The sequence below is a fragment of the Schistosoma haematobium genome, chromosome 2, assembly GCF_000699445.3.
Source record: "Schistosoma haematobium chromosome 2, whole genome shotgun sequence".
Taxonomy (NCBI): domain Eukaryota; kingdom Metazoa; phylum Platyhelminthes; class Trematoda; order Strigeidida; family Schistosomatidae; genus Schistosoma; species Schistosoma haematobium.
Window position 1 is genome coordinate 37,990,628 of NC_067197.1, and position 18,809 is coordinate 38,009,436.

General features: G+C 38.7%; 1 protein-coding gene across 1 annotated transcript; it reads right to left on the minus strand.

Moving 5' to 3' along the window:
- Nucleotides 1-11,550: 11,550 nt before the first annotated feature.
- MRPL30_1 (39S ribosomal protein L30, mitochondrial) lies at nucleotides 11,551-17,400 on the minus strand. The gene is made up of 2 exons (XM_051208121.1): nucleotides 12,519-17,400; nucleotides 11,551-12,486 (listed from the first exon to the last, which is right to left on the minus strand). Exons 1-2 carry the CDS (start codon nucleotides 12,810-12,812, stop codon nucleotides 12,124-12,126), a joined length of 657 nt encoding a protein of 218 aa, XP_051068321.1. The 5' UTR covers nucleotides 12,813-17,400; the 3' UTR covers nucleotides 11,551-12,123.
- Between the last annotated feature and the right edge of the window lie 1,409 nt (nucleotides 17,401-18,809).

Consider the following 18,809-nt stretch of genomic DNA (forward strand, 5'->3'; position numbering starts at 1 on the left):
CCGCTCGAGTCATGGCCTCTGTGGGCACAATTTGGACTGCCTCTATGCAAGCTTTATTGACAAGTGTGGACATGGGTGTCTTTTAGATACATGAGGCCGTGTATTTCAATCTCATCCAGAATACTGGGGAATAGTTTCTGAAATATAAGCATAAATGCCATAGCCGCGGACTTGAGTGACCTAGGACCAACTATAATCTTCACTGCTTAATAAGGTAGGCGTTTGTGTGTTGTGATCAGCATTTCTGTAACGAGACAGTGTAAACCACGTAATTTCTCCATCACCATGTTTCATTGCTTTAGTATCCAACCCTTGTCAGAAAGAAATCTAGAAAAGATTTCGATAAACAGATTCGGAGAAGCTAAATTTTTTCCTATTTCAACGGACAATATGTTTTCGGACTAATAATAAGTGTTCAGTTCGAACACAGCAGTTATATGTCGACTAATAATGTCTAACAGCGTTTTACAAATAAATTACAATGCTAGTGTATTCATTAAGATTACATTGGTTAAGGAAGATAATTTTGAGATGAAATGTTCATGGAGATATATTATCTAGGCATTGAATAGACTTGGATTTTAGTGTGGCGTCAAGTCGCGGTTGATTATGACTACAGGAAGACTACGTGCCAGTCACCAGGTTAGATCCCTCCGTAAGCCAGATATCAAAAGGCAATTGAAAGTTGTACTAAGATTTATTTGTTGGCGATCTCGTGGTATCGAAACAATACCGAGATCGTACCAAAGTTTACAAGCAAGACAACTGAGCGTACACGAGTTCGTGCAATGTCACAGATAACAAAAGAATGTGTGTTTTTAATACACTCAAACAAACAGGTACAGTAAAACAATCACTGGTACAAATGGTCATAATAAAAATTGTTTCCATTATACCAATCACGTTCTCTTCATAAAAGTAGGTAACTACAGAGTAATGGGATTATTTATTGGGCTAATAATCGTTATTCGTTACCAAGTCATGGCCGAAAAATAAGGAAAAGACTAACAGCAGGGGGAACAAACAAGGGTTTGTAGGTATCGTTACCAAGTTCTGACTTGCTAATTTCAAATCGATTGGGCATTGGGTAGATTGTTATAAATGAATAATATATTCGTAATATCCTAATGAGTAGAAAGATGGATTTTCTGACGTTACGTGACTCAGTATAAGCGACTTCCCTGAACAAGTGACTTACACTGGATCAGGAAATCTAATTTTTATTCATTAGGATATTACAAATACACTATTAATTTAAAACAAGGGTTTGTCTAATCAGTAGATATAGCTCGTACTAGTATTTGTCACTAAAACTGTGCGTAGCTAAGGAACAATTATAATTACTTGTTCCCACAAATAACAATATGTTTTAAAGTATGACAAAGTGAAGTGTGTCCGAATATGAGAGGGCAAGCTAAAGCAAAGTATCGAAAAGATGTTCGATGAATTTGGGGGTGTAATAAATGGAGGTATATTGGTTCGAAATGCCTTATCATTCTATTACTCTTTGTAAAGGCCTGTACTGGCCTGTTATGGGCTACCTCGAGAGGATAGCGAAGCAAATATAAGATCGAAAATATGATTCCTAGAAGCAAAACTCTATGGAAAACGACCTCAGTATCACTGAAATGTCTTCCTATCTTCACTCATGAACAGCCTGAGACAAGCAAATCGTTCAGCTCTACAAACATGGGTGAACTGAAATGGTAGTCCTCTCGACCGGTGCTTGCTGATTAGTAGCTTCACCCTCCCTTTTTATGATGTTAGGCTCTTTTGAGGTGAATGTTGGATTGAATAATATGTTTTACTCGACGTTCCATGTTTCCTATCTCATATCACTTTTTAACGCAAAAGGAGTGAATATTTTTAAAAGATCTGTGTATTTTATTGTCCGGAAAATTTGGAAGTTAACTTGTCCGTAAAGAGCGAAAGTTTAGGGATACGTTACGCTTGTATACTGTAAAAATTGGGCCTAAGGACTAGCTGATCATATAATGTGACATTGACAACGCTATCACATCCTCTAGGTCACAAAAATCACATTTACCTTCATTGAACTTCATTTCCCAGATGTGATGTTAGTTCTTCATCTAATTGATGTCAACTTTAGACCCTTCCGTGAAATTAATCGCATTATTAGAAGGAGGGAATACAGCCTTGGGTCATTGGCGTAAAAGAAGGGTTTTATAGCATTTTCTACGGTTGGGCATATCGTTAAAAAATTTAGGAAGTAATGGAATAAGTACCCCACCTTGATTGATTCTGATGGTAACAGATATAGATTCATTAATAGGTGAGCTAACTTTTGCCACTTCGGTTTATCTACTTAAGAAAGAATCAAGCTAATATATCATCGACATTTTTCTACCATAATATTTCAGTTTTACTTTCCGCAGTCCATGGGAGACAGTGTCAGATGTCGAATTACCATTAATTATCCCCCTTTCTGCACCGTCAAACTTTCCTGAACAGAATTAACGTTTGAGCATACCCACATCTGTGTTTTGTCTTTAGGCTAAGTTTCTTCGCTACAGAGAAGTGTGACTGCATCTTTGGCCATTCGGCAATCTCACAGGTTAGTATATTATCGAATTATAAAAGATCCGATCGTTTTCCTCCTTTTTCCCTAGTGTTAGACCAAAAGCCAGTGTCCAGTTTTCTCTTGTACGTTCTATATGAATTGCAATCAGCGTTTCTTCATGGATTGGGGTCAGCAGCCTACTGTCTCGAAAAACTGGTAGGCTGAAGCTTGACGTTGTGCACAAAAGTGACGACCTCTTGAGTGACATGAGCAGTAAGATGTATCTGTAAATGAAGATGGATGTTACAGCCTATGTTGTCTGTCTGGACGAGTGAAGTTTTCGTTGCTTTCGTGTTAAGATGTTGGTTATTTATTGATGCTTACATAGTCAGTGTGGAAGGATAAGGAAGCATCACAGAAGTTTGTAGGACCAGTGAAATATTATCCCGCACTATTCAACCAAAGCCAAATAGTTTCTGCATTAGGTAGCTTATCACTGAACAGTTAAACGTTTATCGAATATCTCCAGCATCATGGGTAAACAATTCAGGTTGGCCAGTTACACAGCGTAGACTGCCTCATGAGACAGTGTCCATACTATGCAGCCTCCCTTAACTTTTTCCATAATGCAGTAATTTGTTAGGATTTTGCCTTTTCTTTATAGTTGCCACAGTAGTTGCATGAACTGGATACCACGACGGCATGATTACAGACAGATATTGACAATCAGGCATGACTCCTACCCGATTCCCATCCAATTCAAGCAGCTTCAACACCAACTAATCACCAAAACTGGAGTAGCCATTCCATGAGTCATTTTTCTTTCATTTGAGTTCTTTGTGCAGCTGCTTTTTGATTGAACTTGTTGGATGTGATAACAAACTATTGTGTGTTGACGCTAATATGCGGTTTGTAATTGACTGATCAGGTTGTATCACAAATTTTGTAAGCCTTATGTTCAATCCTTTTCTCCAGTATTGTTGATCATATCGATTGGAAGGCTTTGCTTGACAATGCTGTAGTAATATCCCCCAGTCTTTCCGTACTAAGAGTTGAGGCCTTTATTTTTCAGGAGCGTTGCAAGTATATTTCCATTTGCTTTTCCTTGCACTGGCACCAAGATAAAGAACTTCTTGTGGCGGAGAGATATGATATAACTTTTACAAACCACGTTTCAAGGATGCACTGAAAACATATCAATTTGTGACATTTGCGACTGCTGATATTATTGAAATCAATTGTTATTGGAGTGTATATTTTATCACTCTTTTTATGTTCAGCCAGAGGGTAACTTACTCTTTAGGACTCTTGGTTGGTGTTCATGAAACTAAGTATAAGTAAACGGAATCAAAATAGCTGCCTGAATTTTATAAACAATAGAAATTCACAATACTTTGGCCAGTGTGGGCTTCAAAGCCTGATTTTTTAAGCATGACAAAGGAGTTCTGATCATTCATTTTACCTTGTCAGATGTTGTTTTATCGTGATAAAGTTATACAGAAACTCATATTTGTTCTCCATACACTTTGCAATATAAGTATGTTATTTTGCTTTCTTATTTGCTTTCTAACGTTAGCTTACCGTTGGGTTTTTATAAGGCGACCAGTCAGTCGCAACATTACGAAGACTATATATACTTGGGTGCGCGCTCGCAAAAGGCTATTTTGTTAATTTCACTTAAACAAAAGGAAGTCATTGTGCTTTCGTCACTTGACAAGAAGAGAATGACATAGAAACATAAGTTGAAGGAGGGTATCATTAAATAAACTTCTCCATCTGTCTATATTGGTGAAGTTGTGTTTACTAGATAATAAAAACTTGTTCGAATTCAAACGTCACAAAATTATGACCATTTCTACAGTGTTTTCCGTATGAAGTCCATAGCACTGTAGGTTGATTAGTGAAGCGTTGTATGACACATAGGATTGATAGGATAGATTATAAACTTACAGTGCTTGGCTGGTGCCGAAAATGAAATTTCAGGCCGGAAAATATAAAAGATCATTTGTGCAATGACACAGATTTCCATTATCATATTGTAAGAAACCATAACTGACAGGAGTTAACTATTATTGGGTTACCATTGAAAGACAATTTACATCTGCTAATGAGAATTGAATATCCTGCTCAGGAGAGCTTCTCGCAAGAAATGAGGACGATTGAATTAACAAGAGTTGAATAAACTCATCAGCAAAACGCTTTTTATCTGGCATTTCATTAGTCTCAGAACTTAAGTTGAAGATTTTTGATCCACTATTTTCTCCACCACTTGTGTCATCTACTGAACACTTCTTGTAAGTTACGATAAAGATCTCAATGAGTCCTCTGTAAGGAAAAATATTATTGTCGTCAAGCTATATAGCTCATCCAAGCAAATATCCCAGTGTTCAACACATAATTGTATATGAAATCATTTGACTGGACTGTTAAATTGAAGACCAGTGACACTGCCTGATCCTCATCCTTATCAAATTTTAAGGTACTCTCAAATATGTGAACGAATTTTTGTTACTTAGGTGGTGGGTACTTGTTCGTCATTGGGATTGGTCAAAGCAATAGTGGTCCTCATTTTACAAACTTTTGAACATTAGAACATTAACATGGTGCTTACATCTGTGAGAAACTCGAAGAACATGGAGTAGGAATCTGTCAAGCCACTTGATATTATTTTCGATATCGTTTTGATTTTCCGACATTTACGATAAGGAAAACTGAGAAAGCAAACAAATAGCCGTAGAACACTAAAAACTGGATAAAAACTTACCGGATGTCTTGCAATGTGTAGATGTTCAAGGGCTCTGAATACACTAAATTAAGACTGCAAAGCGTCGCTTAAAGATGGTTATCATATACCATCGAAGTTTCATTGTGGATTGCATCTCAGTCATAAAGATTGTGTCGTTTGTTTGTTTGGTGAGAACGTCTACAGAGATGACAGTTTCTTCTAAGTAAGTGCATTTCAACCGACCGATACCGTCCAGTTCTTTTGAATGGCACAGTAATTATGTTCGTGATGGAAAACCTTGTATGCACCTTCGCATGGAGCATGTTGGGTCACGACGTACGAAAACACATGTATGAAGCCTTAAGGCGGGTTGAGCAAGAACACCAGTTTATTGTGGTCGAGCGGGACCAAAATTAACCGAACGCACAGCTTTTGTATTTATGTTCGTGTAAGAGTTGAGATCCATACTCATTGATGAAGATAACATATCCATGAATTCTCCTGGAAGTCGGAGTGTCGTTTCACAAGCGAGTTGTGCTGCAATATATCCAATGTCAGCATTGAAGATACCAAGTAACACGAGTGGAAAAGCGTCGGTCCACTGTGAAACATTTGCAGCTAAGGGTGGAGCTTTAACCTGTCGGTAGAATCGCTCTGCCACCCAATTAGCTCGTGAGTGGTAGGTGGTCGTCTGGGATCGTGTGATTCCAGGCAGTGTAGTAAGGCACTGGAAAAGTTCGAGTCTGAAATGGCGTTCATGGTCTGCAGTGGTAGTTGAAGGACAAACGAAATTGCTACCCACCGTTCGACGAATACGCGGGCCACTGTTTGAGTAGTAGCACTATTGGTGGGTACCACCTCGGGCCATCGTGTGGAACAGTCCGCATAAATTAGGAGGTAAGAGTATCTATTTAAGTCTGTTTAGTGTCCTATCAAATCAAGATGAACATGGTCGAAACGAGATCGCTAAATGTCATTTGTCGATTGTCAGAAGACTCTTCCATTCGAAGGATCAGATGGGTCTGCAGCTACGCTGATGGAAGCATTTGTGTCGGGCTAGGTCGGAAGTGCTGACTCTGCAATACTGCCTATCACTGGAAAATGCTTTCCCTGCATTGCAAACCAGTTCGCTAATTTTCGCACTTTCACGAACTTCGTCTGTTAAGGGTCCCATGAGAGACACTAAATTAGTCATAAACCGTCCGTAAAATCTTACCAGTCGAAATCGAAACATGGTTATACGCTCATTAAACCACTCGTTCAACCGACAACTCATAAAATGCGATTAATCACATGTACAATTATTATGTACTAATATTGAGTTTCATGTTAACTAATATGACTAGGATTGACATTTAAATTTTCAGAATCTTTCGTTTATAATGTGAGAGGTGAATGTCTTGTATTAAAGTCTATAGTTTGGTAAATTTGAAATATATAACTTAACTGAATATTAAGAAACAACAACAGTTTCGGGTAATGAACTGCTCATGCAATCTGGTAGCAGTATGAATAGTCCATGACAATGTTCACTGTGCAGTTTTAGATTTTGGAACAATTTATTGTATTCAGTGTACACAGTATTTGAAACACTAACATTTGGAATTTCAAGATAGACAAGAGAAAACTACTTTTTTGTGATGATTTTGTTATGTAGATGATTCTTGTAGTTGGCTCATTTGTTCCTCGACTCGCTGGTGTTGTAATTGACGTTTTATTTTCCATTTTCACTATTGTTTTACTACAAAATCCTTCACATATTTCTTTTGTACGAAATCTGTTTTCGTTTCCACCACATCCGCTAAAAATGAATGGTAGACATTTGTTTGCAGCTGGACTGTAATAGAAGCGTGGCTTTTTTTGGAGACAGTAGCCTTTCTTCATTGGCAGAGCGCAAATTTCCGATGGAGTGACTGAAATGAGAGACACGAATACGACATCATAGACATAATTACTCTTAAGTGACAACTTGCATATAATGTTACCTGATAATACTGTGCAAGTATATCGTTGAAATTTAGAATCTAAATGAAATGCCTTCAAATAAATCTTGTTTATTCTACTGTACAATGAGATTCAAGTGTTTTGTTGTTATAAACTTACCTTCAAGCATATGAAATATAAGACTGGTTTCAAGATTTTCGTTTTTATAAATATATTTGACATTGAAATTCTCATAAACTTATTTGACAGACATAATCCGGTACACATTTCTACTTCTTATGTCCATTAGTTATTTTGCATCAAAGTGATATTGCATACAACTCATTTGCTCATTTTAGATACACATAAGTTTGAAATCGAATAGTCAGCGATTATGGTACCTTATTAAGATACTATATTCACAAATAATTGATTACAATTTAAAATCAATTTCTTGTATTTTCACGGTACCACTTACTTACTTACTTGCTCACGCCTGTTACTCGTGAAGGAGCATAGGCCACTCACCAGCATTCTCCATCCAACCCTGTCCTGGGCAATCCTTTCTAGCTCCTTCCAGTTGTAATCCATCGTTTTCATATCTGCTTCTATTATCCGACGCAATGTGTTCTTTGGTCTTCCTCTTTTTCGCTTCCCTTCAGGATTCCAAGTTAGGGCTTGCCTCGTGATGCAGTTTGATGATTTGCGTAATGTATGTCCTATCCATTTCCATCGTCTTTTCCTAATTTCTTCTTCAGCTGGAAGTTGGTTTGTTCTCTCCCACAGAAGGCTGTTGCTGATGGTATCCGGCCAATGGATGTTGAATATCTTGCATAGACAGCTATTTATAAATACTTCTACCTTCCTGATGATGGTTGTTGTAGTTCTCCAAGTTTCAGCTCCATACAGCAGAACTGCCTTGACGTTCGTATTGAAGATTCTCACTTTGATATTGGTTGAAAGTTGTTTTGAGTTCCATATGTTCTTCAATTGTAGGAATGCGACCCTTGCTTTGCCGATCCTCGCCTTTACGTCTGCATCTGAACCCCCTTGTTCATCGATGATGCTTCCCAGGTGTGTGAAGGATTCTATATCTTCCAGAGTTTCGCCATCAAGAGTGATTGGATTGCTGTTTTCCGCTTTGAATTTGAGTACCTTGGTTTTCCCTTTGTGTATACTGAGGCCTACTGATGCTGGGACTGCTGCTACACTGGCTGTCTTTATCTACATTTGTTCGTGTGTTTGCGATAAGAGGGCTAAGACATCTGCGAAGTCCAAATCGTCTAATTGATTCTGAGCTGTCCATTGTATTCCGTGTTTTCCTTCAGATGTCGAGGTCTTCATAATCCAATCGACCACCAGAAGAAAGAGGAAGGGAGAGAGTAAACAGCCTTGTCTGACTCCGGTCCTTACTTGGAATGCATCTATCAGCTGTCCTCCATGCACTACTTTGCACTGTAGTCCGTCGTATGAGTTCCGGATAATATTGACAGTCTTCTCAGGAACCCCGTAGTGTCGAAGAAGTTTCCATAATATATACAGCACCACTAGCTTACACTAAAGTGTTTTGTCTCAGACAATGAAGTATGTGATTTTGTTGTTGTGAAGCGTTTCATTTTTGACCCGTGTTCGGCACCAAACTCATTTCTTGAAACTATTTGCTGTGAGCAGAAAAGTAGTCATATAAATCATTATTGCGCTACATGATAACTGTGAAATTCGATTTGAAATAAGCGATTATCCGATACAATAATAATGATCATTCCATGCATCAATAAATACACGGACGTTCAGAGAAATAAACGCTAGTTAAACGATCGTACTAAAGTCTATGCATTTGTAGATAATTCAACTTCAAATATACCTTATCCAAACTAATGTACTTACGTGACCTTTTGCTGCTAACTTGTAATATTACGCAAATGGAAAGTAAAAGGGAAAGACATTTGGGTAACATATTTCCCAGAAGGTAATATTCTAAGTGGTCGAACATACTTATATATAATTGAGAGCGTTTAATGAATGGATTTTATGGACATGTTTCCGTTTTAAGCCTATGTAATAATTGACAGTTTGTCACAACAAATATACAATTGATATAATCGGTGACAGCAGTTAGTGAAGACAAGATAATTTGCATTTTTCTGTTTAAATAAATCACAAGTGTTAATCTCTTTTGTGTAGCTGGCAAGTCTACTCAAGTTGTTTGACACCACATTAGGTGACAACACAATTAAACTATCCATGCCTGATTCAATAACCCAGATGTTATCGACTAGCCACATGTAGCACACGTAGCTTAACTGCTCAACGTTGAAATGTTATACACTAAGTTTCTAGATTGTGAAATTCGTGAGCAATGAAGTGACTGCCAAGTACAAAGTTATGTAACGTCCTTGTGATGAGCTAGCGTGGACCAGGTGACTTTTGTGTACTCGCTTCTTCGTGTTATATGTTTCTGGGTCCTCTGTATGGCCTCAAGTACATTGGTTGAACACTCGACCAGTCAATCTTACAGTTACTTATGAGTTGGCATACTTCAATGTATAAGTACTGAGGGAATAGAGTTACTGGTTCCACGAAAAGAGACCCCTTCAATGAAATTCATATTTTTAATGTTTAAATGGATATCATAAGTCATTGATTTATGACATAGATGATCGTTGGCTCAAATGTTGTTCATTACTTATTACGAGACGACTTGTTTACATTCCAAGAGTAACCAGATTTCTCTAGAAATAGTTTACTGCATTCTACTGGTGAGTTTATTATTCGTGCACATCAGGAAGAATAATATGAATTAGAGAATTGACAATTAATAACTAATAATCTAAAAGGATTTTAGACACTTGTTAGTTAAGCAGAATTTGATACTTCAAATTATTCTATTTCTCTGCCTAGAGAATGCTAAATTACTTTTAAATAATTATGTTCCGATATGCAAGCATCTCAGTTCATTCTCCAAACATGAATAATACATGATTGTTGACACTTCGAGAATTCAGTATGTTTAAAGTCATGCTTATTTTACAGTATAATTCACTTGACCAAACATTTTGTTGACATAACTGGAAATGAAGCCTGATTACGTTGAAGTTATAGTACTTTTATTAGTTTGTAGTCGACATGAACAAAGTTATGGTGGTTGCATCAGTGTTCATATAAATATAATTCTTTTTGGAAACGTCGAAGATAAGGTAGCGTTCATCCGTTCTTTCTCTTGTTCAGTCTATCTGCTAATAAACATATATGTTTGTTTTAATACATCGGTGGTTATGTTGAGAAGAAAGATAAATGCAATTTGTTCAGTCCTAGAGAAATGTGTAGCACTGATTTACTTTCCATTTCTTACTCTCACAATTTCCTGAACATCCATATCAAACTATTATCTGATTTATAGCTCGTAATACGGCTTCTGATCACACCTATGGTTTTGTTTTGGTCTATCGCCCGCCAAACGTCACGTGACAAACCGACTAGTCAGAAATCCGACTTCTTTGACCTTCTCCCTGTGCTAAATCAATGACACCCCAACTATCACGAACAACCTTGAGTTAACTCTGAAGCCTCGTTTGCCCTCTTTATATTAGCTTCTCACCTAAACCAACCCATTAAATTTACAACACAGATATCAACCTCCGCTATGTAAATTATGTATACAGATGGACGAGACTGCATCACATAATAAAATGAAAAACAATTATTATACAAGACTAAGCTGTAAGTGTCTGTGTGTGCAGCAGACTGTAACTAACAGACTGGGAGTAAATTAAGAATGGTATATTGCACAACAATAGTTGATAAGCCCAGCGAAAGTTTATGAAAAAATGTAAAGATGTATGTATAGATGTATAGATGTTCCACGCTCAGTGATGAGAAATTCACAATTTATGATTGAAGATTTGTCATCTCCGATAAACAAATTATGACATCCAAGATTGATAGATTTATGACCAGTAATAGTAGAAGTAGACATTTTGTTAGGCTGAATTCCAGTATCTGGATTTACCGATTCCAACTTCCCAACTAAAATGACGGACTTGATACTACCAAAATCAACAATAAAATCGTGAGCACTACTGGAAAAATATAATCGTTTTTGAATGTGAAGTGAATTAGTGGAAGCTGTAAGTAAGGATAATATGTGATTACTAGAATCATCCAAATTAGAAGGATTCGAAATACAAAGTTTATTTGGTGCACCCCTGCCACGAGAAGGCAGTGAGTAGGACTTCCCTGGCAGAGACTATATACGCGTGGCCATGTCAGAGCATTTCGAGAGGGAGAGCGGACTCTCCCCACTCTCGGCCGTACCAGGGCATTTGGGGGCCATCAGGATATAAGAATAATATTCACTTTGATAGATGTTGTTTACAAAAATGAGAGGACGAAAAGCGAATGTCCGGTGCTTTAACCGGATTCCAAATCAACGGTGCACATGGGCTCCAGTATCCTGAGGGAACAAATGGCGTATGAACCAATTGTTGATCACCAGCATCCATGGGACTGCATCTCCTCACGATGCTCCACTGCCTTGTGGGTCAGACCTTCAGGTCGAAGGCTCGGGGAGTGGCCCCCTAAGAAAACCACCTGCTTCGGTTTGTGCACCCGGTCAGTATCACAGCCCTCACACATGTCGAATGAGATTTGTGTGGCGCATATGTATTTGGTGCCTCCTTGTACCAATATCTATGTGTTAAAATAAATAAATATCCTGATATAAGCATTTAGTCAACAAATAGGTTTAGTAGTTAAAGAATTTAGTTTTCCACTTCTGAAATGGAGATTCGAACACGCTCCACAGCATTTCGGGCTGCTGTGTATTATTATTAGTTCACATAATACAGATGTGGCTCAAGACTGAGTACACAAACCCGTCATAGGCAAACGAGTATACGTTAATTTTTCAAAGTGTAAGACATATACTTCGTTATACGTCCTTTGCGTAACTAGGTCACTCTTCACACAGCTTTGCATTTCGAAGATGTAGAGTTAAGTGATAAATACTTACTGTACCACTGAGTGAACTAAGGAGGAAACAATTGACGAAACTAACTTTTAAATCATAAGGTTGATTAGGATTGTATACCGATAGGTTTGTTTGGTTCGGTTCTGAAGAATCCAATAACTGAGAATCAACAGAAAGACCCCGATGTCTGAAAAATCTGCCATCTGGAAGCAGTCTACAGGCAAGTAAATCAGATTCAGTTGGTAACCCGTTCTCGAAAATAACAGGCTGTATCCGAATAAGATGTTTTATCTCGTATAAATCTCGGTTGACTGATGGAGTATTTTTAACGACTACCCAGTTGTGATTCTAAAAACATATGAAATAATGTATTACATTACTTTTGTGTCCTTTCCAAGACCATATTTTTCAAGGATGGCTCTCTGGTAGTGAATGACTCCCTTCATAGGCTTTAGCCGAGAGATCATATGCAGTAAAGGAGGTTCCTTCGATTGGTTGAGCAATTGTTGAGATTCTTGCATTCGGAATAGACGTTTAGCCCATCCCAGTGGATTTTTATCATCACTCCAAGGGAGTGGTTTCGGTTCCTTCGTATATGACATGGCGTTGTGAGGTAAAGAAACATGAAGTGATCGGCAACCGGTCACCAAATTATAAGCCCAAAGTTGGGTCATTATAAGAAGGTAGGTTTATTCTGAATGTGTAGTCGTCTGAGTAGTACGATCTGAGGTGAAAAAGTACCATACATAATGACCCAGTAGAAATATGTCTAATTCAGAATACTTAGAGTACAAGGTCGAAGTATCTTGAATAACCGAAGTACCAGCTTATTCTAAGACGCAGGTCTTGGAGAGTATGGGAAAGGCAGTATCTTTTGTGAACTTCGTGAAGGTCAGATTCAATAAAGTCCTCATCAACAATAAATCCTGTCCACCAAATAAGTTAACTCCGCCTGTAGCTCTTATAGGGTTACTACCGGTCCCAAGCCGGGGTAAAGGAGGAGGGTTGGGCATGGGGTTAGCGTCTCCATCCCGTAGAAAACTAACTCGCTAAAAAACGCTTACCAGAAAAAATAATCTAAACCATTTTAACTCTGCCCTGAGATTTAGAAGGTCTTCATTTAGAAGAAATATGACGCTTCATGGTGAAAGCCGAGTTCCTTTGGAAGCCACGAGGCCGATGCCCCTTCTAACAACCAGAGCAAAAATTTTTATAGGTACATGGAACGTTTGAACAATGTGGGAAACCGGAAAGACCAGTCAAATAGTAATGGAAATGAGGAGATACAACTTAGCAGTACTGGGAATCAGCGAAACCCACTGGACCCAAGCTGGACAGAAAAGGCTAGCTACGGGAGAGATGCTGTTATACTCCGGTCACGAAGAGGACAATGCTCCACACACTCAGGGAGTCGCTCTTATGCTGTTCAAAGTAGCACGAAATGCACTTGTAGGATGTGAATCTCACGGATCCAGAATCATCAAAGCATCATTCAAAACAAAGAAGGAGGGGATCTTAATGAATATTATCCAATGTTATGCACCCACCAATGATAGCAACGACGACATTAAAGATCAGTTCTACGAGCGGCTGCAGTCAATCATTGAGAAATGCCCAAGAAAGGACCTAACTATTCTGATGGGAGATCTAAATGCCAAAGTCGGAATAGACAACACTGGATATGAAGATATTATGGGACGACATGGACTGGGAGAGAGGAACGAAAATGGAGAAAGATTTGCAAATTTGTGTGCATTCAACAAATTGGTCATAGGAGGCACAACATTTCCACACAAGCGTATACACAAGGCTACATGGATCTTACCGGACCACACTACAGAGAACCAAATAGATCATATTTGCATCAACAAAAAATTCCGAAGGACAATTGAAGATGTGAGAACCAGGAGAGGTGCTGACGTAGCTTCATATCACCACCTAGTTGTAGCCAATTTAAAACTGAAGCTAGAAAAGAACTGGACAAGTGGACAAACAGCACTACAAAGGTTCAATACAGCCTTCCTTCGAGATACTGACAAACTCAATGAATTCAAGATAGCTCTCAACAACAGGTTCCAAGCCTTACAAGATCTACTGAAAGAAGAAGAAACTAGTATGGAGGACAACTGGAAAGGCATCAAGGAAGCATTAACTTCAACGTGTCAAGAGGTTCTGGGTCTAAAGAAATACCATCATAAGGAATGGATCTCTACAGAAACACTGGACAAGATCAAAGAAAGGAAGAACAAGAAGGCAGCAATAAACAACAGCCGAACACGAGCAGAGAAAGTCCAAGCACAAGCTGAATACATAGAAGCAAACAAACAAGTGAAGAGGAGCATTAGAGCCGACAAGAATAAATACGTGGAAGAACTAGTAACGGCGGCAGAAAAAGCTGCTAGAGAAGGAAATATGAAACAGCTTCACGATACAACGAAGAAACTAGCAGGGAAATACAGTAAACCAGAGAGACCGGTCAAAGACAAAGAAGGCAAGCCAATCACCGAAATTCAACAACAGCGTAACAGATGGGTAGAATACTTCGAGGAACTCCTGAATAGGCCGGCTCCAATGAATCCACCGGACATCGAAGCAGCACACATAGATCTTCCTATAGATGTCAACCCACCAACGACGGAAGAAATTAGAATGGCCGTCAGACAAATCAAGAACGGGAAAGCAGCAGGACCCGACAACATACCATCTGAAGCACTGAAATCAGACATCGAAGCAACCACAAGCATGCTTTACCTTCTATTCAAAAAGATTTGGGAGGAGGAACAAGTGCCGATGGACTGGAAAGAAGGACACCTCGTCAAGATTCCAGAGAAAGGAGATCTGAGCAAATGTGAAAACTACAGAGGCATTACACTACTGTCAATACCAGGGAAAGTCTTCAACAGAGTGTTGCTGAACCGGATTAAGGATGCAGTAGACGCCCAACTTCGGGATCAAAAAGCTGGATTCCGTAAGGATCGGTCGTGCACAGACCAAATTGCAACACTACGGATCATCGTCGAACAATCAGTTGAGTGGAACTCATCACTATACATCAACTTCATTGATTATGAAAAGGCATTCGACAGTGTAGATAGGAGGACATTATGGAAACTTCTTCGTCACTACGGAGTTCCTGAGAAGACTGTCAATATTATCCGGAACTCATACGACGGACTACAGTGCAAAGTAGTGCATGGAGGACAGCTGATAGATGCATTCCAAGTAAGGACCGGAGTCAGACAAGGCTGTTTACTCTCTCCCTTCCTCTTTCTTCTGGTGGTCGATTGGATTATGAAGACCTCGACATCTGAAGGAAAACACGGAATACAATGGACAGCTCAGAATCAATTAGACGATTTGGACTTCGCAGATGTCTTAGCCCTCTTATCGCAAACACACGAACAAATGTAGATAAAGACAGCCAGTGTAGCAGCAGTCCCAGCATCAGTAGGCCTCAGTATACACAAAGGGAAAACCAAGGTACTCAAATTCAAAGCGGAAAACAGCAATCCAATCACTCTTGATGGCGAAACTCTGGAAGATATAGAATCCTTCACACACCTGGGAAGCATCATCGATGAACAAGGGGGTTCAGATGCAGACGTAAAGGCGAGGATCGGCAAAGCAAGGGTCGCATTCCTACAATTGAAGAACATATGGAACTCAAAACAACTTTCAACCAATATCAAAGTGAGAATCTTCAATACGAACGTCAAGGCAGTTCTGCTGTATGGAGCTGAAACTTGGAGAACTACAACAACCATCATCAGGAAGGTAGAAGTATTTATAAATAGCTGTCTATGCAAGATATTCAACATCCATTGGCCGGATACCATCAGCAACAGCCTTCTGTGGGAGAGAACAAACCAACTTCCAGCTGAAGAAGAAATTAGGAAAAGACGATGGAAATGGATAGGACATACATTACGCAAATCATCAAACTGCATCACGAGGCAAGCCCTAACTTGGAATCCTGAAGGGAAGCGAAAAAGAGGAAGACCAAAGAACACATTGCGTCGGATAATAGAAGCAGATATGAAAACGATGGATTACAACTGGAAGGAGCTAGAAAGGATTGCCCAGGACAGGGTTGGATGGAGAATGCTGGTGAGTGGCCTATGCTCCTTCACGAGGAGTAACAGGCGTGAGTAAGTAAGTAAGTAAGTAAGTAAGTAAGTAAGTAAGTAAGTAAGTAAGTAAGTAAGTAAGTAAGTAAATAAGTAAATAAATAAATAAGTACCAAATAAGTTGACCGAGTGGAGAGAGAAAATAAACACGGAGTACTCGGTACCGTATATATTCACAGATAATAAACATGGATTTTTGTTCTAGTTTCCACGATGGATGCCACTACAAAGAAAATACGTTGGCAAGTCTAGGGACAGCGTGGAGACACTGATGCTAAATGCACGACAAAAATTAGGTTAAAACTGAGAACGGAACCGAATGGCGTATATGATTCAACAGGAGATGAAAGTACGTGGACACTTCTAGGACCGGTTTTGAGTCGTCACACAAATGCCAACAATGATTTGCAAATTTCACGTGGATTACGACTGGGGAGCCAACATTTCCATAGATGAATTCCGCCATTATAGGTTGGTCGAATGACTTTGACTAGTGCACTATTTCTCATACTACCACTGTATCAGTTAATATTTCTAGCTGAGTTAATCCGGTGAAACACGCCGCACGTATCTTTACTTTTACTGTCTGTCAAAAAGGCTTACAGAAATATACGAAGTCTAAAGGTTAGTAACTGTTTGAGAAGTGACTACAATCCCTAGGATGACTAAGGTATCAAGATCCAGTAAGATCACATTCTCTTAATTGACGGTGTGATTACGGCTACTCTGGAGAAAAATCTCAGAGAATGTTTGATCGGGCTAAAGATTTTGGCCACGAGGGTAAACTATATGGGATAAATTATTAAAACTCATTATTTTGCACATTATTTCCCACGTGAACAAATGCAGACAATACTGGCCTTAACCGTCCTAATAAAAATATGGGGGAATACATTATAAATTTACGGTTATTAGAGGGGACTTGTAGTTTTTGAGAAGGCTGTTTCCACTATAGTGGAACAGACTTGATAAGCTCATAAAGACGGTAGTAGTAAAGGTGACCCATCACAAAAACTTATCTCTACAATTATCAGCTAATAAGTTTAGTTGTGCAAGTGTGTCTTTAGAATACCTCATATAATACCTTGTGAAGTCTGGTACTATCCCTTTAGTTGACCATGAGCTACAAACGGAGCTAAATTTTTTCCTATTTCAACGGACAATATGTTTTCGGACTAATAATAAGTGTTCAGTTCGAACACAGCAGTTATATGTCGACTAATAATGTCTAACAGCGTTTTACAAATAAATTACAATGCTAGTGCATTCATTAAGATTACATTGGTTAAGGAAGATAATTTTGAGATGAAATGTTCATGGAGATATATTATCTAGGCATTGAATAGACTTGGATTTTAGTGTGGCGTCAAGTCGCGGTTGATTATGACTACAGGAAGACTACGTGCCAGTCACCAGGTTAGATCCCTCCGTAAGCCAAATATCAAAAGGCAATTGAAAGTTGTACTAAGATTTATTTGTTGGCGATCTCGTGGTATCGAAACAATACCGAGATCGTACCAAAGTTTACAAGCAAGACAACTGAGCGTACACGAGTTCGTGCAATGTCACAGATAACAAAAGAATGTGTGTTTTTAATACACTCAAACAAACAGGTACAGTAAAACAATCACTGGTACAAATGGTCATAATAAAAATTGTTTCCATTATACCAATCACGTTCTCTTCATAAAAGTAGGTAACTACAGAGTAATGGGATTATTTATTGGGCTAATAATCGTTATTCGTTACCAAGTCATGGCCGAAAAATAAGGAAAAGACTAACAGCAGGGGGAACAAACAAGGGTTTGTAGGTATCGTTACCAAGTTCTGACTTGCTAATTTCAAATCGATTGGGCATTGGGTAGATTGTTATAAATGAATAATATATTCGTAATATCCTAATGAGTAGAAAGATGGATTTTCTGACGTTACGTGACTCAGTATAAGCGACTTCCCTGAACAAGTGACTTACACTGGATCAGGAAATCTAATTTTTTATTCATTAGGATATTACAAATACACTATTAATTTAAAACAAGGGTTTGTCTAATCAGTAGATATAGCTCGTACTAGTATTTGTCACTAAAACTGTGCGTAGCTAAGGAACAATTATAATTACTTGTTCCCACAAATAACAATATGTTTTAAAGTATGACAAAGTGAAGTGTGTCCGAATATGAGAGGGCAAGCTAAAGCAAAGTATCGAAAAGATGTTCGATGAATTTGGGGGTGTAATAAATGGAGGTATATTGGTTCGAAATGCCTTATCATTCTATTACTCTTTGTAAAGGCCTGTACTGGCCTGTTATGGGCTACCTCGAGAGGATAGCGAAGCAAATATAAGATCGAAAATATGATTCCTAGAAGCAAAACTCTATGGAAAACGACCTCAGTATCACTGAAATGTCTTCCTATCTTCACTCATGAACAGCCTGAGACAAGCAAATCGTTCAGCTCTACAAACATGGGTGAACTGAAATGGTAGTCCTCTCGACCGGTGCTTGCTGATTAGTAGCTTCACCCTCCCTTTTTATGATGTTAGGC

What these genes read in the sequence shown, in the direction of transcription:
- MRPL30_1 (XM_051208121.1), bottom strand. Translation starts at nt 12,812, where the DNA reads ATGACCCAACTTTGGGCTTATAATTTGGTGACCGGTTGCCGATCACTT. An exon ending in GTCTTGGAAAGGACACAAAA is followed by an intron (nt 12,487 to 12,518) that starts GTAATGTAATAC and finishes ATATGTTTTTAG; the next exon opens with AATCACAACTGGGTAGTCGT.